A 22299-nucleotide genomic window follows, 5' to 3' on the forward strand; every position below is an offset into this window, starting at 1 on the left:
AAAATAATATAGTCATCTTTGTCCAAAATACTAGTCAAAATGTCCAAAACACTATCTAACAAGCTTGTACATGTTAGATCAGATCTTCATCATAAAAACCACCAGGGGGAGCCATTAAGAGCTGTGTGTAACTGATGGCCGTGTTGCCCTCTTGAAGCTCCACATTTGCTCTTTCAGCGTCATCGTCCTTTTCCACTCTCACTTGAGCCTGTCCACCATCATTTTTTTTGTTGCTTCCATGAAATTTCAGTATTTAGTTTAGCAATGAGTGGCAACTATATATCATGTATAGCTTCTGCCATGAACATACCTTTGCTCCTTTTTTTTGGAAGAGGCAACTTTAGTTGGCTTGCGCTTCCCCTTGAGTAGCTTATCAAGCCAACTTTTTTTTCTCCTCAATTTTTTTGATTGAACCTCCTTTTTCTTGAGCTTTGCGGCACTAAGAAACTCACTAGTTAATTGCACATTTGGGTCAACATTTTCTTGGTCATCACATGGCTTGTTCGTAGAATTCATAGTTGCATTGAGTTTCTCATCTAGTTGTGGACAGACATAATCAAGTGCATTTTCTAATATCAAACGACACTCTAGAGAGTTGGCTACTTTATATGCCGTAGTGTGAAATTTGTGAGACACGCCCTTGTACCAAAGTTGTGCTTCCAACTTTGGATTCTCTACCACATTTCTTCCTTGTCTATCTCTTCACCTTCACCTTCCTCTTCATGTTTCTCTTTTCCTCCTTCATATTTTTCTTCACCCTTCAATGGACATAAATGCTTAACCGCATTCTGCATTATATGAAAGGTGCACAATCCATGATATGATGCCGTGAAGACTCTCTCTATAGCTTTCCCCATTGCTACATCTTGATCCGTATAAATAGTTCTAGGTTGCTTCCCATCATGTGCAGCTAGAAAAGTCTCAAAAAGCCATTTAAATGAGTCAAATGTTTCATCAAACATCAATGCCGCACCAAAAATGGTGGTTTCTCTAAACTGATTGAGTCCAAGAAAAACACCAAATGGCCTATATTCTTTGTTTGTGCCAAAAGATGTATCAAATGTGACAACATCGCCAAAGTGTGCATAGTCAAGAAGCATTTTAGCATCTGCCCAAATTTTTTTGCCACTCGATCAAGTGATATAGTCATGCGAGCTTTGCAGTTTGTTCTTGTTTCAGCTCTAACACGATTTAACTCGTGATCCATTGTTATGATTTTCTTTCGTATACCCTCATTCGAATAAACAAGTGTGCATGAAGTCACTTGACCATCCATCTTGCTTACATGTTTGTTTCTCTTCCTCAGATCAAACCCAACGCGACCCCCATATGCAACCCAAAACAGCCAAGCTTCATCCGGATTTCTAAACCTCATGCCAATTTGAGGCATCCCCTTGTCAATTTCTCCCATTGCACAATTCTTGCAAATGCACACCACTCACAATTGCATAGCACAATAATCAAATTGCGTAACACATCATCTCAATCAGCACAAGAATTCTGTCAAATAAGGCAGGAAACACATCGATCAATTCACATATGAATTCATGACAATCGAGACAATATTGATCCGGCACAATTTTTCAGTATTAACAAGCTGCCATCAGACTGGAAATTCGTGTTCAGAGTATTAACAAGCTGCCATCTAGCACAATTTTCATATACAGATTAATAGAGACAGTACTGAACAGAGAACTACCTGTTTGTCTGTTGGAGTCTGAACTGAAGTTGGCGTTCAGTTTTCTGCTGCACGGGGAGGCGCCGTGGCCGACGAGCGTTGGAGGGGGCGGAGCGAGCCGCTGGATGCGGGCGGAGGGAGCAGCCAGAGGTGGGTGAAGCGAGCCGCCGGATGAGGGCGGAGGGAGCAGACAGAGGTGGCCGGTCGCGACGGACAGCTGCCAGCACAGCGGGACGAGGAAGAGTCGCAAGGGAGCGAGGGCGCCGTCAGAGACGAGCGGAGGCCGTTTATCCGGTGGCCGCCGCGGGAGCTCCCATGCCTCCCTCCCCACGGCGGCGACGGCGGCAGAGCGAGTTCCCGCCCGCGAAGCTTTCTTCCCGCGGTTTATTTTGCCTCGCGCGTGAGGAATCGAGGACGGGGACGAGTGGAGGCCTGGTAGTTTCCGCATTGACTCTGGATAGCCGTTGGATGCACATTGGACGTTGGATTCCAGGCCTCAAGGCGCGTCGTGCCTTGACAGAGGCGAGGCACTGGATCTCAGTCCGTCTAGAGGTATCCTGGACCCGACCTCCTTGTGGAGGGACAAAACAGCGATTACAATGGGCGTCCCGGCGCCTGCTGTGCGGGTGGAAACAGTTTTGGAACTTATCTGGAAGCCGGCAGAAGATGGATGGATAAAAATTAATGCTGACGGTGCTACTTCTGCAAGCCAGGACGCTATGCTACTTGCAATGTCCAAGTATTATGCTGCTGGAGAGCCTCTGGTAATTGAAACCTTGGCTTGCATGGACGGTATGCTACTTGCAATGTCAAAGCGGTTCGCCCAAGTGGTGATTAGACCGACTGTCAAGTTGTTTGTACACTTTGGCATAGTGGGATGACCGATCCTGGTCAACTCTTCAGGGAAATGAAGTCCTATCTCCCACGTTTTACACGGATTAAAGCTTCTGTATCTCAAGAGGGAATCGAAAAACAGCGGCAGCTCATCTCTGGGCGAGGGCGGCCCTTAGCCTCGATGTTTATTTTTCTTTCGATGTAATCCCTGCTTTTCTAATTGACATTGTACAATCACTTGTGAATCCTCAAAAAAAAATGCTTCTCCTGCCATTTTAAAAAGAAAAGGAATATTTCATTTTCAAGGTATATCATTGATCAAAATGTATGCCGATAATAAATCACTTTTCAATGGGCCGCCGATTACTGATTTATCAGACAACGAACTGGCCGATTTGACAAATTATTAATCACCTAGTTACCATCGACCAATCAGTTACCAGTTGACGATTTCCTGAACATTAGTCTGCGTGTGAATTATAGGAAACTGAATGCTCACACAACAAACATATTCCCAACATCATGTAATAGAAAATTTGTTGGATGAAAAGTTACACCGTGTTCTGATTATTCATGGTGGCTGGACAGTGCAGCTCCTTAACCTTGCCTGCCTTACAAACTCGGTCTCAATTTATCATCAACATACTTAAAACAGATTGCGGTAAGAAAATAAAGCTTGGATGCAGTTTAATGTGCCGGTGCTGCCGCTGGCCCTGCCTGTAACAATAGCATACCAGATTAAGTAAGGTATAGATTGGATTGAGCAATGGCAAATTTACATGCGACACAAAAAATGGCAAGCACATATGTTCATTACACACAAACATGGCATCTGATTCAAAATTTACATCACCTCTCCAAATAAACGATGCAAAGGGTGCAGACAAGGCTATTAAAATGTCATCTGACTATGGTAGTGAACTACTAGAATAGCTTGGCTACTGTTTGATCTCACCTCGATATCTGATATCTCCACATTTTGTGTTTCCCCCACTTATTTGATTTAGCTAGTAAAATGTCAGGTGCCTCATTGAAGTTCCATCTATATCTTGATTCTATAACAAGGCCTAGGCCTAAACAGCTTACATGTGGATATGAAGATAGAAACTATTACTAACTACAGCAAAAGGCTAAAGACATGCTAGACAAAACCAATAACTGTAGGTCTGTAGCAAAACGCCAAAAGGAAATGCCAACCATCAAAGTAGACATGCAGTGTTATGGATGTGGTCAGGACCTAGGCCAGCAGTGTTAGTAGTAATCTTGTCTAGCAGGTTAAGCAATTAGTTTCTAGCTAAGTTGATTGGTCCGGCTAGGAGTTGCCTTGGGTGTGTACGCGTGTAGCTAGTAGTAGTCCATGTCCTAGGGTAGTACTAGTCCTAGTTGTTTTGTGTTACTCCCTCCTTCCATCTATATAGGGCCTAATGCGCTTTTCGAAGCTAACTTTAACCAAATATTAGAGCAATAATATATGACATGCAATTTACACAAAGCACACCGTTAAATTCGTGTATGAAAGGAGCTTTCAATGATATAATTTTCACATTGTGCATGTCATGTACTATTAATCTTGTCAATAGTCAAATGCGGTCTTAAAAAACGCATTAGGCCCTATATAGATGGAAGGAGGGAGTAGTTCTAGCTTAGGAAGTTGTATCCGACTAGGATTTGTAGTAGGTCTAGGTTGCTATAGGTCGGTTCAGGTCATGTGTAACATTGAGAGAAAAACAAAAAGCAATAACGAGGGGAGAAAACCAGAAAAATGAGAAATAAAGAGGCAAAAGAAAGGCACGACAGGTGCCTTTGGCTATAAGTTTTTGAGCGTGCGTGTTCATCGTGATTTTGATGTGATCGATCCTAAGGGCGGAGTTCCAACAAGCAGGCAGCAACAGACACACAAAGGTATGGAGCATTAGAAAATCAAGTTGTTAATAGTAGTGGGTTCGCCTTGCCAGGTGTTTTTCTATCGGTACCTGGCTACCTGCTGCAGGTTTGGGGACTTGGGGGCATGTGACAGCTTCAAAATGACTACTGATGTTAGAAATTGTGTTTGTGCAGTATAAAAACCTACCCAAAACAATCACTTGTACCATACCATCTTTATAAAAATAAATCTCGTTCTTTAGATTAAGAATACCTAGCAAGTTTAGATATAATTAACTGGAAACAAAAGAAACAAACCAACAAGGAACAAGGGCAGACATAGTGCAATTGTATCCAAAGAGTACCAAACTGTACCAATCAGGTACGTGCAATGCATTTATTTTGTAACATCGCACAAAATATATTCAATCAAATTCCAATAGTAAAAAGCATATACATATATAAAGTACTCCCTCCGATCCATATTAATTGTCGTTGATTCAGCACAACTTTGTACTAAATCAGTGACAATTAATATGGATCAAAGAGAGTACAATAACCAATGAAAAATTAGAAATCAACATGCCAAGTAACATGACCCAAACCCACGTAAAAAATGAATCATATTGTTTCACGCATGTATCTAACAACATCATGTTAATGCAAGAGAAGGACTAAAGGCAAATATGGGGAGTTACTGAAATGATCTGATTGTGCATTAGGAGAGAAAGTGAAATTATTAACTCAACTGATGCAGATTTTGCAAGAGTCAAACTTAATTCGTAAACCAATAAATAAGAATTCGATGATACATAAATGTATATTAGAAATTATGCATTTTTATTTGAGAAATCAGCAACACTTCATGTCTCCAAGAAGTATCATTGGAATTTCATATGATTAATGGTACAGTTCCTATAGCCTGAAAATGTCAAACAGCACAGGCCTGATAGTTATATAGGTGCACGATTGCTTAGAATCAATGCAGCTCACCATCCATCTCTAATGGGTACATGATTGTGTAATATCATTGCAACCTTTGTTCTTGAGTTGCCGACTAATCGCCAAGCCGGTACTGGAAAACATGGCGACTTGGCGACTAATCGCTGAGATGGAGGCATGAGGACTTGACTTGACTGGACGACTCAAAACCATCCATCCCAAGGGAGAAGGGACATGAAGTATCCAAGTATTTTGCTAGTAAAGAAAAATTCTTTGTTAGGATTGCTTGTTTCTAAGGCGGTAAGGTGAGGACCAACCGCCTTGACGCCTAAACGTCGCCTAAGCGTCCAAGGCAGGACGCCTTACAAACAATGATTGCTGCCTATTTAACTAATTGGACTCTTGCAAGAATTCCCTAGAGTAAAGGATGCCATTGGAAGGTAAGTGACAAGATAAAATAACATCAAATGACAACATCACCGCAGTTAGCTCAACAACATCTGCTAACTATGCTAACGAATTATGATACATATGAATTTATTATTTAGCACTTAACAATGTAAAATGCCGCATGGTCATGTATTGGTAACTACCAAAATAATCCTTGAAAAATTCTTGCACGATGAACTATGTACAATAACAGTGTCAATGTTTCGTACAGATAAGTAAATACCTCTGTTTTCACTTCTTTTTTCCCACCAAATGCCTTCAATCCACCATATATAATAGCGCCCCACATAGCTAAGCTGGCTAGCACAAACTGCAGAAGGTACAACAACATAATAAATAACAAAAAGCAAGAATATTGTACAGCCAAAATAAGCTATGAAAATGTATATGTTAAAAAATTGTCAGAATAGTTTAACTGAAAATCATTTATTTATATCCATATGGACAGACGTTTACAAGGCAGATAGCATGCCACAGGAACATAATGCAAAGCAAACAGTGTTAGTAAGAACACCGATTTGACTGCATGGACATGATAGGGGCTGCAGAAATATTGCTCCTCAAAAGGTACAACGATGAGAAAAGGGAAGAGGAAAATGAGCAATCTATTAAAGTGGCCAGACAAAGTCAAATTTACAATATGATCTTTTCAACAAAGATGAATGACAACAAAGGATGGGTAGCTTCTGGCCAAAGAGTAACTAGGAGGTCTAACCTGTAGTAGTTCTGTAATTACTAACAAGAGGGAGATTAAATAAAAATAATTACATTTGGACTTGCTGCACAGTAATAGCATGATATTTCAAAAGTAGTATAAAGACCTTTGGGATTAACTTTGTGATTAGTTGACCCACAAGCTCAAGGACGCCAGTAATGTACTCTACAGTACCAGATGAACAGCATTGTAGCTAAGAACGATATATCAAGTGGACACGTGAATCTTCAAAATGTTATTACATAGTACATATGAATGAGTCATTCTTGCATTTTTAAAATGCACTTGCATGGTGTTTTCCTGTAACGAATCACTAACAACTTACTAGACTTCATGCCAGTGGATGAGCCATGAGAGCTGAAAGCGAAAACATATTGTTCAGCAACCACAGAAAAGAGACACAAATTTAGTTAACCTGCATTTTGCCAACCTAACCTAAAACCTCTTGGAACCCTAAACCAATTACTGCAGTTTCTGTATAGCAGATCTTAACTGTCTGTTCCTCTTAAGCAACTCATCAATTTTCATGACAACTTCGCCTCTAGTGGTTCCTCAGAACACTGATACATGTACCTCTACATCCACTTGGAAAAATATTCAAGAACAAGACATGCATGAAGTATCCACCGTTACAGTACAAAAATATTAATCTGACTATTATATCTATGGTACGTTAAGACCATAGATGAAACAAACCTCCCTCTTTACCCCTGAACTAGGCAAGAAAAAAAAACTGCCCACACTGCACGGTTGTGACAATGGAGTTCGATTTTATGGTCTTATTGTACAGCACACATCAAATGAGATCAAAAGAAGGCGCGGAATAATCTCTGAATGAAAGCAAAAATGCAAGCAAACCCTAATTTAACATTAACAGTCTTGCTACTTGATCTATCTCAAGAAGATAACTAATGCAATACTAATAAAAAGCCTCCCTACACTTGTTGTACGCCAGGGCAATCAAGTAGAAAGCCCTCCTAATAAAGAACAAATAGAAATCAATGCTCTTTACTGCGGTGTGGGTGGGGAAAAACTCACGTGCTCTTCCTTCCAGTTGCCGGGGTTCAAGGGCTCCTGCCACATGTTCACCTTGGTCGATCCGTGGTGATCTGTTCAAGCACACAAGGCGAATCGATCGATCAAGAAAAGTACGAGACATCAATCAAGCACAAGGACGCGCCGCGCCAAAACTAGAGAGGGAAAGGCGCCCTGATTTCTGGCGGACAGCACGCTCCCCCTCCCCACCATGGACAACCAATTGCATAACCGAATCGTGGTCAACAACCGGCGACGGCCGACGCGCGACTGGCGGATCCGAACGATCCGTGTGTGCGGTTCTCGGATCTGGCAAGGGGGGGAGAAGGGGCGCATTCTCAGATCCAGACATACCTGCGGCGCCGGCCATACGGCGGCTGGAGATGAGGCGGGCGAGGGGGGAGGAGGAGGCGGAGGAGGAGGAGGCCGCCGCAAGCAGACGAGACGCCATCGCTTCGATTCGACCTAGTTGGGCGATGTGTCTGGAGAGCTGGTGGTGGTAGCGCAGGTCCTCTGTCTGAAGCCTAAATGCCGGTGGTGGTGGATACGGCCCGCTCCCCGCTCAAAGCGTTCTGGCCCTAGTTGGATCTCGAACTCCCACTAATATTGCTGCGTCCCCCTCAAAAAAAACTAATATTGCTGCGTTTGCTCAAAAAAAAACTAATATTACTGTGATAATTCTAAAAAAACTAATATTACTCAGGTTTTTCATTTTCTTTTTTCAGAAAAAAAACACTTGCAAAACGTCGTTGCTCGCATCTATTTTGCATGTGTTGCATACTTGTCTCAGTTGGGCCCGATTGAGTAAAAACAGGCTAAAAATCAACATTTGCATGTTGTTTGGTTGCTTGTATACCCTCTAGGCTGGCTGAGGCAAAACGGAAGGTAAGTTGTTTGGTTGCGGGCTTTTTAGGCGGAAACATGAGTCAGGATGTTTGGTTACATACAACACATGTTGTTCTCGTAGAGGTGGTGAGGTTATGAGCACACAAACAGAATAAATCAGAGACACAAAATAGATAGCATAGAAACAAGTTTAGCATAGTACAAAATTTAAACAAGTAGCTTTAATCAAACTAGCACAACATAGTCCTAAACAAGCATGGACCAATTTAACTCAGAACACACAAAATCAGGCAACAAAGAGCTCTCTAGATGTTCACGGGGAAGGGTCACCGCTTCAACGCCGTCGTCGTTGAAGACGATCACCTTCAAGGTGTCGGGAGTCAACGGCTTGAAGGTGACCATGTAGTCGATCCTGATCTGGTGGTTAGCCCTGAAGCGGGCCCAACACTGATCGAGGGCGACCCTGTGTTTTATCAGCAGAACTGTGACCCTCCATACGCAGACGGTGTTTGTCTTCAGTTTGAACTCCTGAGGCATAACAGGGAAGTGCTTCATGAAGTCTAGAGTCATAGGCAAACACTCCAACTTCGAGCAAGGATCACCTTGCAGAAGTGAGTGGGGACTGCCTCCTCATGGTTGTGGTCGTAGTTCCTTTTCTTGCTGCTAGGGGGCTCCTCCTCCTTGCCCTTGTCGCCAGGCACCACCACCTCCTGCCCCTTCGTGTTCTCCATCTCGATTTGCATTATGAACAGGATAATGTTCAAAGGTTGATTAGCATTCAATCATATCGTCCAAAGCATCTATGTTTACCCACCCAAAGGCTCTACTACTTACCCACCACCGCACTCAATGAACCCTCTATGTCTCTCACTGTCATTCCTCTTCCACATCTTCATCGTCATGAACCCCATCCCCAACCCCTTCCCCTAGGGCATTGTATGGAGGGTGTTATTCCTTGGTTGTTCGCTTGGTGGTTGCACCAAGTTCAGAACACCATGGAGGTATGCTCTAACTTCACCAGCATCGACGACATGCATAGGGAGATGGACGCTATGGTAAAGAAGGCGACGGAAGAGGAGCTGAAGACGTTGATTCCTGATCCAGTCAAAGGCACTATGTTAGTGGACATACCACGTTGGGCGACCGATAAGGCTGAGTCCGACGATGCTGGTTAGAGAGCCAGATGGGCCAAGTACAAACAGTACATGGCTTGTTGAAAGGATCAAGAAGAGGTGTCTAGAGGGGGGTGAATAGACTCTTAGCAAGAAAAGTTGCAGTTTTTAATTTCTTTAAGTTGAAGTGGAGTTTTGGCACAAGTTTAAACATTCACAATACATATCAAGCAAGCATGACAAGAGTATATGAGCAGCGGAAAGTAAATCATGCAAGTTGCAAGAATGTAAAGGGATGGGATTGGAGTGTGCAAACGCAATTGGAGACACGGAGATTTTTGGCGTGGTTCCGATAGGTGGTGCTATCGTACATCCACGTTGATGGAGACTTTGATGTCAACTACACAACCTTCTTCTTGTAGACGTTGTTGGGCCTCCAAGTGTAGAGGTTTGTAGGACAGTAGCAAATTTCCCTCAAGTGGATGACCTAAGGTTTATCAATCTGTAGGAGGTGTAGGATGAAGATGGTCTCTCTCAAGCAACCCTGCAACCAAATAACAAATAGTCTCTTGTGTCCCCAACACACCCAATAAAATGGTAAATTGTATAGGTGCACTAGTTCGGCGAAGAGATGGTGATACAAGTAGTATATGGATGGTAGATAAAGGTTTTTGTAATCTGAAAATATAAAAACAGCAAGGTAACTAATGATAAAAGTGAGCGTAAACTATATTGCAATGCGTGGAAATAAGGCCTAGGGTTCATACTTTCGCTAGTGCAAGTTCCCTCAACAATACTAACATAATTGGATCACATAACTATCCCTCAACATGCAACAATGAGTCACTCCAAAGTCACTAATAGCGGAGAACGAACGAAGAGATTATGGTAGGGTACGAAACCACCTCAAAGTTATTCTTTCCAATCAATCCGTTGGGCTATTCCTATAAGTGTCGCAAACAGCCCTAGAGTTCGTACTAAAATAACACCTTAAGACACAAATCAACCAAAACCCTAATGTCACCTAGATACTCCAATGTCACCTCAAGTATCCGTGGGTATGATGATTATACGATATGCATCACACAATCTCAGATTCATCTATTCAACCAACACATAGGACCTCAAAGAGTGCCCCAAAGTTCCTACTGGAGAATCACGACGAAAACGTGTGCCAACCCCTATGCATAGGTTCATGGGCAGAACCCGCAAGTTGGTCACCAAGACATACACCAAGTGAATCACGTGGTATCCCATTGTCACCACAGATACGCACGGCAAGACATACATCAAGTGTTCTCAAATCTTTAAAGACTCAATCCGATAAGATAACTTCAAAGGGGAAACTCAATTCATTACAAGAGAGTAGAGGGGGGAAGAAACATCATAGGATCCAAATATAATAGCAAAGCTCGCGATACATCAAGATCGTAACACCTCAAGAACACGAGAGAGAGAGAGAGAGAGAGAGAGAGATCAAACACATAGCTACTGGTAGATACCCTCAGCCCCGAGGGAGAACTACTCCCTCCTCGTCATGGAGAGCACCGGGATGATGAAGATGGCCACCGGAGAAGGATTTCCCCCTCCGGCAGGGTGCCGGAACGGGTCTAGATTGGCTTTCGGTGGCTACGGAGACTTCTGGCGGTGGAACTCCCGATCTATTGTGCTTACGGATGTTTTTAGGGTATATGGAGATATATAGGCGGAAGAAGTACGTCAGGGGGGGGCACGAGGGGTCCATGAGGGTGGAGGGCGCGCCCCCCTGCCTCGTGGCCTCCTCGCAGGTCCCCCGACGTGCACTCCAAGTCTTTTGGGCTTCTTTCCTTCCAAAAATGAGTTCCGTGAAGTTTCAGGTCAATTGGACTCCGTTTGATTTTCCTTTTCATCGAAACCCTAAAACAGGGTAAAAACAGAAACTGGCACTGGGCTCTGGGTTAATAGGTTAGTCCCAAAAAATGATATAAAAGTGTATAATAAAGCCCATAAACATTCAAAACAGTAGATAATATAGCATGGAGTAATCAAAAGTTATAGATACGTTGGAGACGTATCAACATCCCCAAGCTTAATTCCTGCTCGTCCTCGAGTAGGTAAATGATAAAAGAAATAATTTTTGATGTGGAATGCTAGTTGGCATAATTTCAATGTAATTTTTCTTAATTCTGGTATGAATATTCAGATCCGAAAGATTCAAGACAAAAGTCCATATTAACATAAAAATGATAATACTTCAAGCATACTAACTAAGCAATCATGTCTTCTCAAAATAACATGGCCAAAGAAAGTTCATCCCTACAAAATCATATAGTTTAGTCATGTTTCATTTTCGTCACACAAGAATGCTCTCATCATGCACAACCCCGATGACAAGCCAAGCAATTGTTTCATACTTTAGTAATGTCAAACCTATAAACTTTCACGCAATATATGAGCGCGAGCCATGGACATAGCACTATAGGTGGAATAGAATATAATGAGGGGGGTTATGTGGAGAAGACAAAAAAAGAAAAAGTCTCACATCAACGAGGCTAATCAATGGGCTATGGAGATGCCCACCGATTGATGTTAATGCAAGGAGTAGGGATTTCCATGCAACGGATGCACTAGAGCTATAAATGTATGAAAGCTCAACAAAAGAAACTAGTGGGTGTGCATCCAACTTGCTTGATCATGAAGACCTAGAGCACTTGAGGAGGCCCATTGTTGGAATATACAAGCCAAGTTCTATAATAAAAAATTCCCACTAGTATATGAAAGTGATAACATGAGAGACTCTCTACTGTGAAGATCATGGTGCTACTTTGAAGCACAAGTGTGGTTAAAGGATAGTAACATTGTCCCTTCTCTCTTTTTCTCTCATTTCTTTTTTTTTTGTTTTTTTGGGCCTTCTCTTTTTTATGGCATTTTTTTATTCCTCACTTGGGACAATGCTCTAATAATGATGATCATCACACTTCTATTTATTTACAACTCAATGATTACAACTCGATACTAGAACAAAGATGACTATATGAATGCCTCCGGCGGTGTACCGGGATTGCGATGAATAAAGTGTGACATGTATGAAAAATTATGGACGGTGGCTTTGCCACAAATACGATGTCAACTACATGATCATGCAAAGCAATATGACAATGATGATGTGTGTCATAATAAAAGGAATGGTGGAAAGTTGCATGGCAATATATCTCGGAATGGCTATGGAAATGCCATAATAGGTAGGTATGGTGGCTGTTTTGAGGAAGATATAAGGAGGTTTATGTGTGACAGAGTGTATCGTATCACGGGTTTTGGATGCACCGGCGAAGTTTGCGCCAACTCTCAATGTGAGAAAGGGCAATGCACGGTACCGAAGAGGCTAGCAAGGATGGAAGGGTGAGAGTGCGTATAATCCATGGACTCAACATTAGTCATAAAGAACTCACATACTTATTGCAAAAATATACAAGTCATCAAAAACCTCGGCACTACGCGCATGCTCCTAGGGGATAGATTGGTAGGAAAAGACCATCGCTCGTCCCCGACCGCCACTCATAAGGAGGAAAATCAAATAACACCTCATGTTTCAAATTTGTTACACAACGTTTACCATGCGTGCATGCTACGGGACTTGCAAACTTCAACACAAGCATTTCTCAAATTCACAACTACTCAACTAGCACGACTTTGATATTATTACCTCCATATCTCAAAACAATCATCAAGCATCAAACTTCTCTTAGTATTCAATACCCTATATGAAAGTTTTTACTATTCTTGGATGCCTTGCATATTAGGATTATTTAAGCAAATTAACATGCTATTTAAAACTCTCAAAATGATATAAGTGAAGCATGAGAGTTCATCTATTTCTATAAAATAAAACCACCACCATGCTCTAAAAGATATAAATGAAGCACTAGAGCAAATGACAAACTACTCCGAAAGATATAAGTGAAGCTCAATGAGTAGTCGAATAATTATGCAACTATGTGAAGACTCTCTAACATTTAATAATTTCAGATCTTGGTATTTTATTCAATCATCAAGCAAAACTAAATAAAATGACATCTAAGAATAGCAAACATCATGTGAAGAAGCAAAAACTTAGGATCAACCGATACTAACCGATAGTTGTTGAAGAAGAAAGGTGGGATGCCAACCAGGGCATCCCCAAGCTTAGACGCTTGAGACTTCTTGAAATATTATCTTGGGGTGCCTTGGGCATCCCCAAGCTTGAGCTTTTGTGTCTCCTTAATTCCTCTCATATCACGGTCTCCCTAAATCTCAAAAGCTTCATCCACACAAAACTCAACAAGGACTCGTGAGATAAGTTAGTATAAACCATTGCCAAAACCTTATCATACTCTACTGTAGAAAAATCACTAAAATTATTATTCAATATTGCATACTAAATGACTCTGCATATTTAATAGTCCTATCCTCAAATAGAATCATTAAAGAAGCAAACATATGCAAACAATGCAAACATAACAGCAATCTGCCTAAACAGGACAGTCTGTAAAGAATGCAGCAACATCCATACTTCCCTAGCTCCAAAAATTATGAAAGAAAATTCCCACTGTAGTAAATTTATCATATCTTAATATGCAAAAGGTTTCAACATTTTATCACATTCTGACTTTTCTAGGGAATTATTGCAACAGCGATAAACTTTCTGTTTTCAAACAGCAACATGTGGACTTCTAAAATAGGCATAGTAAAGGCTATCAATGCCACTTTTATTGAAATAAAAGATGCAAAACATTGTTCTAAATAACAGCAAGCAAATCCTAAAAAAATAAATTGATGCTCCAAGCAAAACACATATCATGTGGTAAATAAAAATATAGCTCCAAGTAAAGTTACCGATAAAAGTAGACGAAAGAGGGGATGCCTTCCGGGGCATCCCCAAGCTTAGGCTCTTGGTTGTCCTTGAATGTTACCTTGGGGTGCCTTGGGCATCCCCAAGCTTAGGCTCTTGCCACTCCTTATTCCATAGTCCATCGAATTTTTACCCAAAACTTGAAAACTTCACAACACAAAACTTAACAGAAAACTCGTAAGCTCCGTTAGTATAAGAAATAAAATCACCATCATAAGGTACTGTAATGAACTCATTATAAATTCATATTGGTGTAATATCTATTGTATTACAACTTATCTATGGTTCATACCCTCTGATACTACTCATAGATTCATCAAAATAAGCAAACAACACATGAAAAACAGAATCTGTCAAAAACAGAACAGTCTGTAGTAATCTGTATCAAACGTATACTTATGGAACTCATAAAATTCTCAAATAAATTGGTGGACCTGAGTAATTTGTCTATTAATCATCTTAAAAAAGAATTAACTAAATAGCAATCTCCAAATAAAAATGGCAGCAGTTCTCGTGAGCGCTAAAGTTTCTGTTTTTTACAGCATGATCATAAAGACTTCCCCAAGTCTTCCCAAAGGTTCTACTTGGCACAAACACTAACTAAACATAAAAAAACACAACCATAACAGAGGCTAGATAATTATTTATTACTAAACAGGAGCAAAAAGCAAGGAACAAAAATAAAATTGGGTTGCCTCCCAAAAAGCGCTATCGTTTAACGCCCCTAGCTAGGCATGATGATTTCAATGATGCTCACATAAAATATAAGAATTGAAACATAAAGAGAGCATCATGAAGAATATGACCAGCACATTTAAGTCTAACCCACTTCCTATGCATAGGGATTTTGTGAGCAAACAACTTGTGGGAACAAGAATCAACTTGCATAGGAAGGTAAAACAAGCATAACTTCAAAACTTTAAGCACATAGAGAGGAAACTTGATATTATTGCAATTCCTACAAGCATATATTCCTCCCTCATAATAATTTTCAGTAGAATCATGAATAAATTCAACAATATAACTAGCACCTAAAACATTCTTTTCATGATCTACAAGCATAGAAAATTTACTACTCTCCACACAAGCAAAATTCTTCTCATGAATAATAGTGGGAGCAAACTCAACAAAATAACTATCATGTGATTGAAAATTAAGATCAAGATGACAAGTTTCATGGTTATCATTATTCTTTAAAGCTTACGTGTCATCACAATAATCATCATAGATAGGAGTCATGCTTTCATCATAACAAATTTGCTCATCAAAACTTGGGGGACAAAAAATATCATCTTCATCAAACATAGCTTCCCCAAGCTTGTGGCTTTGCATAGCATTAACATCATGGATATTCAAGGAATTCATACTAACAACATTGCAATCATGCTCATCATTCAAATATTTAGTGCCAAACATTTTATAGATTTCTTCTTCTAGCACTTGAGCACAATTATCCTTTCCATCATACTCACGAAAGATATTAAAAAGGTGAAGCGTATGAGACAAACTCAATTCCATTTTTTAGTTTTCTTTTATAAACTTAAACTAGTGATAAAACAAGAAACTAAAAGACTCAATTGCAAGATCTAAAGATATACCTTCAAGCACTCACCTCCCCTGGCAACGGCGCCAGAAAAGAGCTTGATGTCTACTACACAACCTTCTTCTTGTAGACGTTGTTGGGCCTCCAAGTGCAGAGGTTTGTAGGACAGTAGCAAATTTCCCTCAAGTGGATGACCTAAGGTTTATCAATCCGTAGGAGGCGTAGGATGAAGATGGTCTCTCTCAAGCAACCCTGCAACCAAATAACAAAGAGTCTCTTGTGTCCCCAACACACCCAATACAATGGTAAATTGTATAGGTGCACTAGTTCGGCGAAGAGATGGTGATACAAGTGGTATATGGATGGTAGATAAAGGTTTTTGTAATCTGAAAATATAAAAACAGCAAGGTAACTAATGATAAAAGTGAGCGTAAACGGTATTGCAATGCGTGGAAACAAGGCCTAGGGTTCATACTTTCGCTAGTGCAAGTTCCCTCAACAATACTAACATAATTGGATCACATAACTATCCCTCAACATGCAACAAAGAGTCACTCCAAAGTCACTAATAGCGGAGAACGAACGAAGAGATTATGGTAGGGTACGAAACCACCTCAAAGTTATTCTTTCCAATCAATCCGTTGGGCTATTCCTATAAGTGTCACAAACAGCCCTAGAGTTCGTACTAAAATAACACCTTAAGACACAAATCAACCAAAACCCTAATGTCACCTAGATACTCCAATGTCACCTCAAGTATCCGTGGGTATGATTATACGATATGCATCACACAATCTCAGATTCATCTATTCAACCAACACATAGGACCTCAAAGAGTGCCCCAAAGTTCTACCGGAGAATCACGACGAAAACGTGTGCCAACCCCTATGCATAGGTTCATGGGCGGAACCCGCAAGTTGGTCACCAAAACATACATCAAGTGAATCACGTGGTATCCCATTATCACCACAGATACGCACGGCAAGACATACATCAAGTGTTCTCAAATCTTTAAAGACTCAATCCGATAAGATAACTTTAAAGGGGAAACTCAATTCATTACAAGAGAGTAGAGGGGGGAAGAAACATCATAGGATCCAAATATAATAGAAAAGCTCGCGATACATCAAGATCGTACACCTCAAGAACACGAGAGAGAGAGAGAGAGATCAAACACATAGCTACTGGTACATACCCTCAGCCCCGAGGGAGAACTACTCCCTCCTTGTCATGGAGAGCACCGGGATGATGAAGATGGCCACCGGAGAAGGATTTCCCCCTCCGGCAGGGTGCCGGAATGGGTCTAGATTGGCTTTCGGTGGCCACGGAGGCTTCTGGCGGCGGAACTCCCGATCCATTGTGCTCACGGATTATTTTAGGGTATATGGAGATATATAGGCGGAAGAAGTACGTCAGGGGGGCACGAGGGTGGAGGGCATGCCCAGGGGGGTGGGCGCGCCCCCTGCCTTGTGGCCTCCTCACAGGTCCCCCGACGTGCACTCCAAGTCTTCTGGGCTTCTTTCCTTCCAAAAATGAGTTCCATGAAGTTTCAGGTCAATTGGACTCCGTTTGATTTTCCTTTTCTTCGAAACCCTAAAACAGGGTAAAAAACAGAAACTGGCACTGGGCTCTGGGTTAATAGGTTAGTCCCAAAAAATGATATAAAAGTGTATAATAAAGCCCATAAACATTCAAAACAGTAGATAATATAGCATGGAGCAATCAAAAATTATAGATACATTGGAGACGTATCAGACTTCAACCCACGAAGGGTAACTGTTGCGCGAGTCCACGAGGGCTCCACCAACGAAGGGTCCACGAAGAAGCAACCTTGTATATACCACCATGGCCATCGCCCACGAAGGACTTTCCTCACTAGGGTAGATCTTCACGAAGTAGGCGATCTCCTTGCCCGTACAAACTCCTTGGTTCAACTCCACAATCTTGACGGAGGCTCCCAAGTGACACCTAGCCAATCTAGGAGACACCACTCTCCAAAAGGTAATAGATGGTGTGTTGATGATGAACTCCTTGCTCTTGTGCTTCAAATGATAGTCTCCCCAACACTCAACTCTCTCTCATAGGATTGGATTTGGTAGAAAGATGATTTGAGTGGAAAGAAACTTGGGGAAGGCTAGAGATTAAGATTTATGTGGTTGGAATGGAATATCTTGACCTCAACACAAGTGTAGGTGGTTCTCTCTCAGAAAATGTATGTTGGAAGTGTAGGCATGTTCTGATGGCTCTCTCCATGAATGAAGAGTGGGTGGAGGGGTATATATAGCCTCCACACAAAATCTAACCGTTACACACAAATCACCAAACTCGGTGGGACCGAATCATATAACTCGGCCAGACCGATTTAGTTCAAAATGTGAACGTTAGGATTTTTGGTGGGACTGACATGATCAACTCGGTGAGACCGATGTTCTAGGGTTAGGGTAAAGTCTTATCTTGGTTGGACCGATTACACAAACTCGGGGGAACGATTTGGGTAATAAGAAAAACAGAGAGTTGGCCAAGCAAACTCGGTGGGAACGATTTCATATTTCGGTGAGACCGAAATTAATGCAATAGGCAGTAGAGAGTTTCCAAGCCCATCTCGGTGAGACTGAATTGATTAGGGTTTCTGGCAGTGGCAGTGTCAAGAGAACTCGGTGGCGCCGGATAGAAAGTTTTGGTGGGGCCGAGTTTGACTTTTGGTTTGGGACAAATGTGGATGTGAGAAAGTGGTTGAGGGCTTGGAGCATATCACTAAGCATTTGAGCAAGCAAGCCATTAAGCAACACCCCATCCCCTCTTAATAGTATTGGCTTTCCTATGGACTCAATGTGAACTTGGATCACTAAAATGAAAAATGTAGAGTCCTGAGCTTTGAGCTTGAGCCAATCATTTATCTTCATCATCTTGAAGGGGTCCCACATCCTCTAGTCCATGCCACTCCACTGTTGGACTTATCTTAAATATGCTAGATGAAAGTATTAGTCCAACAAGAGATATGTTGACATTAATTACCAAAATCACCTAGGGAACATTTGTGCTTTCAATCTCCCCCTTTTTGGTAATTAATGACAACATACATCAAAGCTTTAGATAATGATATAGAGAATAACAAGTAAAGCTTTGGAGAGACATGTAACATGCATATGCTCCCCTTATATGTAGGCAATCATGTAAATATGGAATGTAAGAGCATGTAAATGCATAGCATGACAGAGTAAGCAATGTGTTACATGTATCTTGGCTATATGCATCAGAGCAAAAGATGTAAATATAGGAAATGTACCTACATGCTCATGAGTCTTTCTTGCTAACAATATGTACATTAGTAACAAGTCCTCATGCACATGAGTGTGATGCATATACTTACCTTGTGGTCTTGAGTTGGATTAGGAGAAAATGTACCCGGGCAAACAAGGTTAGATAACACAGATACGACTACAAACCAGAGCAAACAAAAGAATCCATAAGAGTACCAAGACTGGGATGACATGTAGTGAGTGAGTACTGAGTACTCTATTTGATATAGACATGTCCCCAAGAGGTAAAGATATGCAATGAATTCACAGATTTCCTTCCCTAGCAGTCTTTCTCCCCCTGAATCTTGTATTGGATAATGGGAGAACATAGGGAAACAAAAATCAGAGCAAAACAGATCATAACTATAACATAGACATGTTCTTGCCCTCTTAAAGACATGTAACTTCTCTCCTCTTGAATACCAAGCATCTGGGGCCTTTGATGTGATTACCTCTCCCTCCCTTTTTCTCTTTCTCCCCCTATTTCTTTTTATCCCCCTTTGAAGAGAATAAGGTTTGATGTGATCTCTCTCCCACTTTGACATCAATTTCCAAGAAGGGATCTTCTGGAGTGTGAGTCAAATAGGTTTGGTCCTTGAGTCACAGAGCAAAGCAGCATATAGATTGTGATGCTGGTAGAGGACACGAATCATCGAGTGGAGCTGGAATAAAACTATAGGAACAAATGGCAATTTGTCTTCTCTGCAGTGAAATCGGTGATACCGAGTTGTAGTCTTTGGTGGCACCGAGTTAGTTCGGTGTGACCGAAAGCAACAGATCGGTATGACCGAGTCCAACACAGAGAGGACACTTGTCACCTCAGCTCACTAGGAAAATAAGATCTCACAAAGATTTGCAAGGCATTAACTGAAAGATTTTCAAGGAATTGGATGCAGGGAAATGTAGGACTACAACAAAGAAAAGAAAATCTAGATGAAGTATGCAAAAACTCAAGGAAACACTAGAGAACTTCATCTAGAATTGGGCGGTGACAAAGTCACCTATGTTAGAGTATATTGACTGAGGAGTCAAGTGAGAACACTTGATCGTAAGTCATACTCATCGTCTAAGCTCAAAATGGGGTTACCATTTTTCGTTTAAGCATTTGATGTATTCACATTTTGTTGAGTTGCTTTGACCTATGTCTTGAGGTAAAGCTTCTCTAAGATGGAATGACATACCTTGGGTGGTGGTGTTGATCTTGATCATGTAGTTGAACTTGCGTGGAGTGCTCAAAGTTGATGTAGCGCAATAATGGTTGGGAGCACCACTTGGAGTTGAGTTCATCTACCCACATGGGTTAGTTTTGCAAGGAAGAGCAATTATGTATCCAAAATGACAATCATGAAATTTGATACCAAATGAAATTTGATACATAGAATTTGTCAAAGGATATGTTGAAGGGTTTCATGCTTCCTTGTTCTCAACCACCATGGAGTAGAGACTTGATGATGTAGAGATTGCTCAAGATGTGAGTGAGTTGAAATCTCATAGATTTAGATTCATCCAAGTACCTACAAAGGTTAGATAGCATGCAAGGGTGCAAATATATCCAAGACATATGATCATCATCATAAGAGAAAAGTCAAGGATTAGTCATAGGCTCATGCCTTGCATGTATCCAAATGGAGTTCCTACTCCAAGTTTGAAGCATCAATGATGTTCAATTCACCTCTCAAATGGCAAAAGACTTTCTCATCAAGCGGTTTGGTGAATATATCCGCCAATTGCTTATCGGTACGAACATGTTTAAGATCAATGTCCCCTTTAGCAACATGATCTCGAATGAAATGGTGATGAACTTCAATATGCTTAGTTTGAGAATGTTGCATGGGATTGTGAGCAATCTTAATAGCACTCTCATTTTCACAAAGCAATGGAACATGTTTCACATTGATCCCATAATCTTTAAGAGTTTGGGTCATCCAAAGTAATTGAGCACAACATGAACCGGCGCAATGTATTCCGCTTCTGGCGGTGGATAAGGATACCGAGTTTTGTTTCTTGGAAGACCAAGACACAAGAGATCTACCAAGAAATTGACAAGTACCCGAAGTGGACTTTCTATCAACCTTGTCTCCGACATAGTCCGAGTCGGAATAGCCAACAACATCAAAAGAGGACCTCTTAGGATACCAAATGCCAAAAATTGGTGTATGTATTAAGTATCTCACTATCCTTTTCACAGCCTTAAGATGACATTCTTTGGGGGCCGATTGATATCATGCACACATGCACACACTTAGCATAATATCGGGACGAGAGGCACATAGATATAACAATGATCCAATCATAGAGCGATAAACCTTTTGATCAACCGGTTTACCATCCTTAGTCAAATCAAGATGTCCACTAGTAGGCATGGGAGTTTTCATACCTTTGCTTTCTTGCATGTTGAACTTCTTGAATAAGTCCTTGGTGTACTTTGTTTGAGAGACAAAGGTGCCTTCCTTAGTTTGCTTGATTTGCAAACCAAGAAAGAACTTGAATTCACTCATCATAGACATCTCAAACTTCTCTGACATTAGTTTTCCAAACTTCTCACTAAAATGAGGGTTAGTTGAGCCAAATATGATATCATCAACATAAATTTGGCATACAAATAATTCACCATTAACCCTTTTAGTAAAAAGAGTAGAATCTATCTTTCCAATCTCAAAACCTTTTTCAATAAGGAACTTGGTCAAGCATTTATACCACGCTCTAGGAGCTTGTTTAAGACCATAAAGAGCTTTGTGAAGTTTGTAAACATGATCGGGTTTCTTAGGATTGATGAAGCCGGGAGGTTGTTTAACATAAACCTCCTCCTCAATCTCACCGTTTAGAAAAGCACTCTTAATGTCCATTTTGGTATAAAGTGATATCATGGTGATTAGCATAGGCAAGTAAGATGCGGATGGACTCAAGTCTAGCAACGGGGGCATATGTCTCACCGTAGTCCATACCTTCGACTTGAGTGTAGCCTTGGGCGACGAGACGAGCTTTGTTGCGGACGACTTGACCATCTTCGTCTTGCTTGTTGCGAAACACCCATTTGGTACCAATGATGTTGTGGTTGTTGTCGGGCTTCTCGACCAATGTCCACACTTGGTTTCTCTCAAAGTTGTGTAGCTCT

The 22299-nt window shown here is 41.1% G+C and overlaps 2 protein-coding genes across 2 annotated transcripts; both read right to left on the reverse strand.

The window, feature by feature from the left end:
- Positions 1–1132: 1132 nt before the first annotated feature.
- On the reverse strand, positions 1133–2786 carry LOC123148159 (uncharacterized). Its single transcript, XM_044567523.1, has 2 exons — positions 1700–2786; positions 1133–1500 (listed from the first exon to the last, which is right to left on the reverse strand). Exons 1-2 carry the CDS (start codon positions 2124–2126, stop codon positions 1487–1489), a joined length of 441 nt encoding a protein of 146 aa, XP_044423458.1. The 5' UTR covers positions 2127–2786; the 3' UTR covers positions 1133–1486.
- Positions 2787–3021: 235 nt separating this feature from the next.
- Positions 3022–8106, reverse strand: LOC123148160 (uncharacterized). Its single transcript, XM_044567524.1, has 4 exons — positions 7872–8106; positions 7521–7591; positions 5991–6077; positions 3022–3229 (listed from the first exon to the last, which is right to left on the reverse strand). Exons 1-4 carry the CDS (start codon positions 7966–7968, stop codon positions 3200–3202), a joined length of 285 nt encoding a protein of 94 aa, XP_044423459.1. The 5' UTR covers positions 7969–8106; the 3' UTR covers positions 3022–3199.
- Between the last annotated feature and the right edge of the window lie 14193 nt (positions 8107–22299).

This window comes from Triticum aestivum, chromosome 7A, assembly GCF_018294505.1.
Source record: "Triticum aestivum cultivar Chinese Spring chromosome 7A, IWGSC CS RefSeq v2.1, whole genome shotgun sequence".
In the NCBI taxonomy this organism is placed as follows: Eukaryota; Viridiplantae; Streptophyta; class Magnoliopsida; order Poales; family Poaceae; genus Triticum; species Triticum aestivum.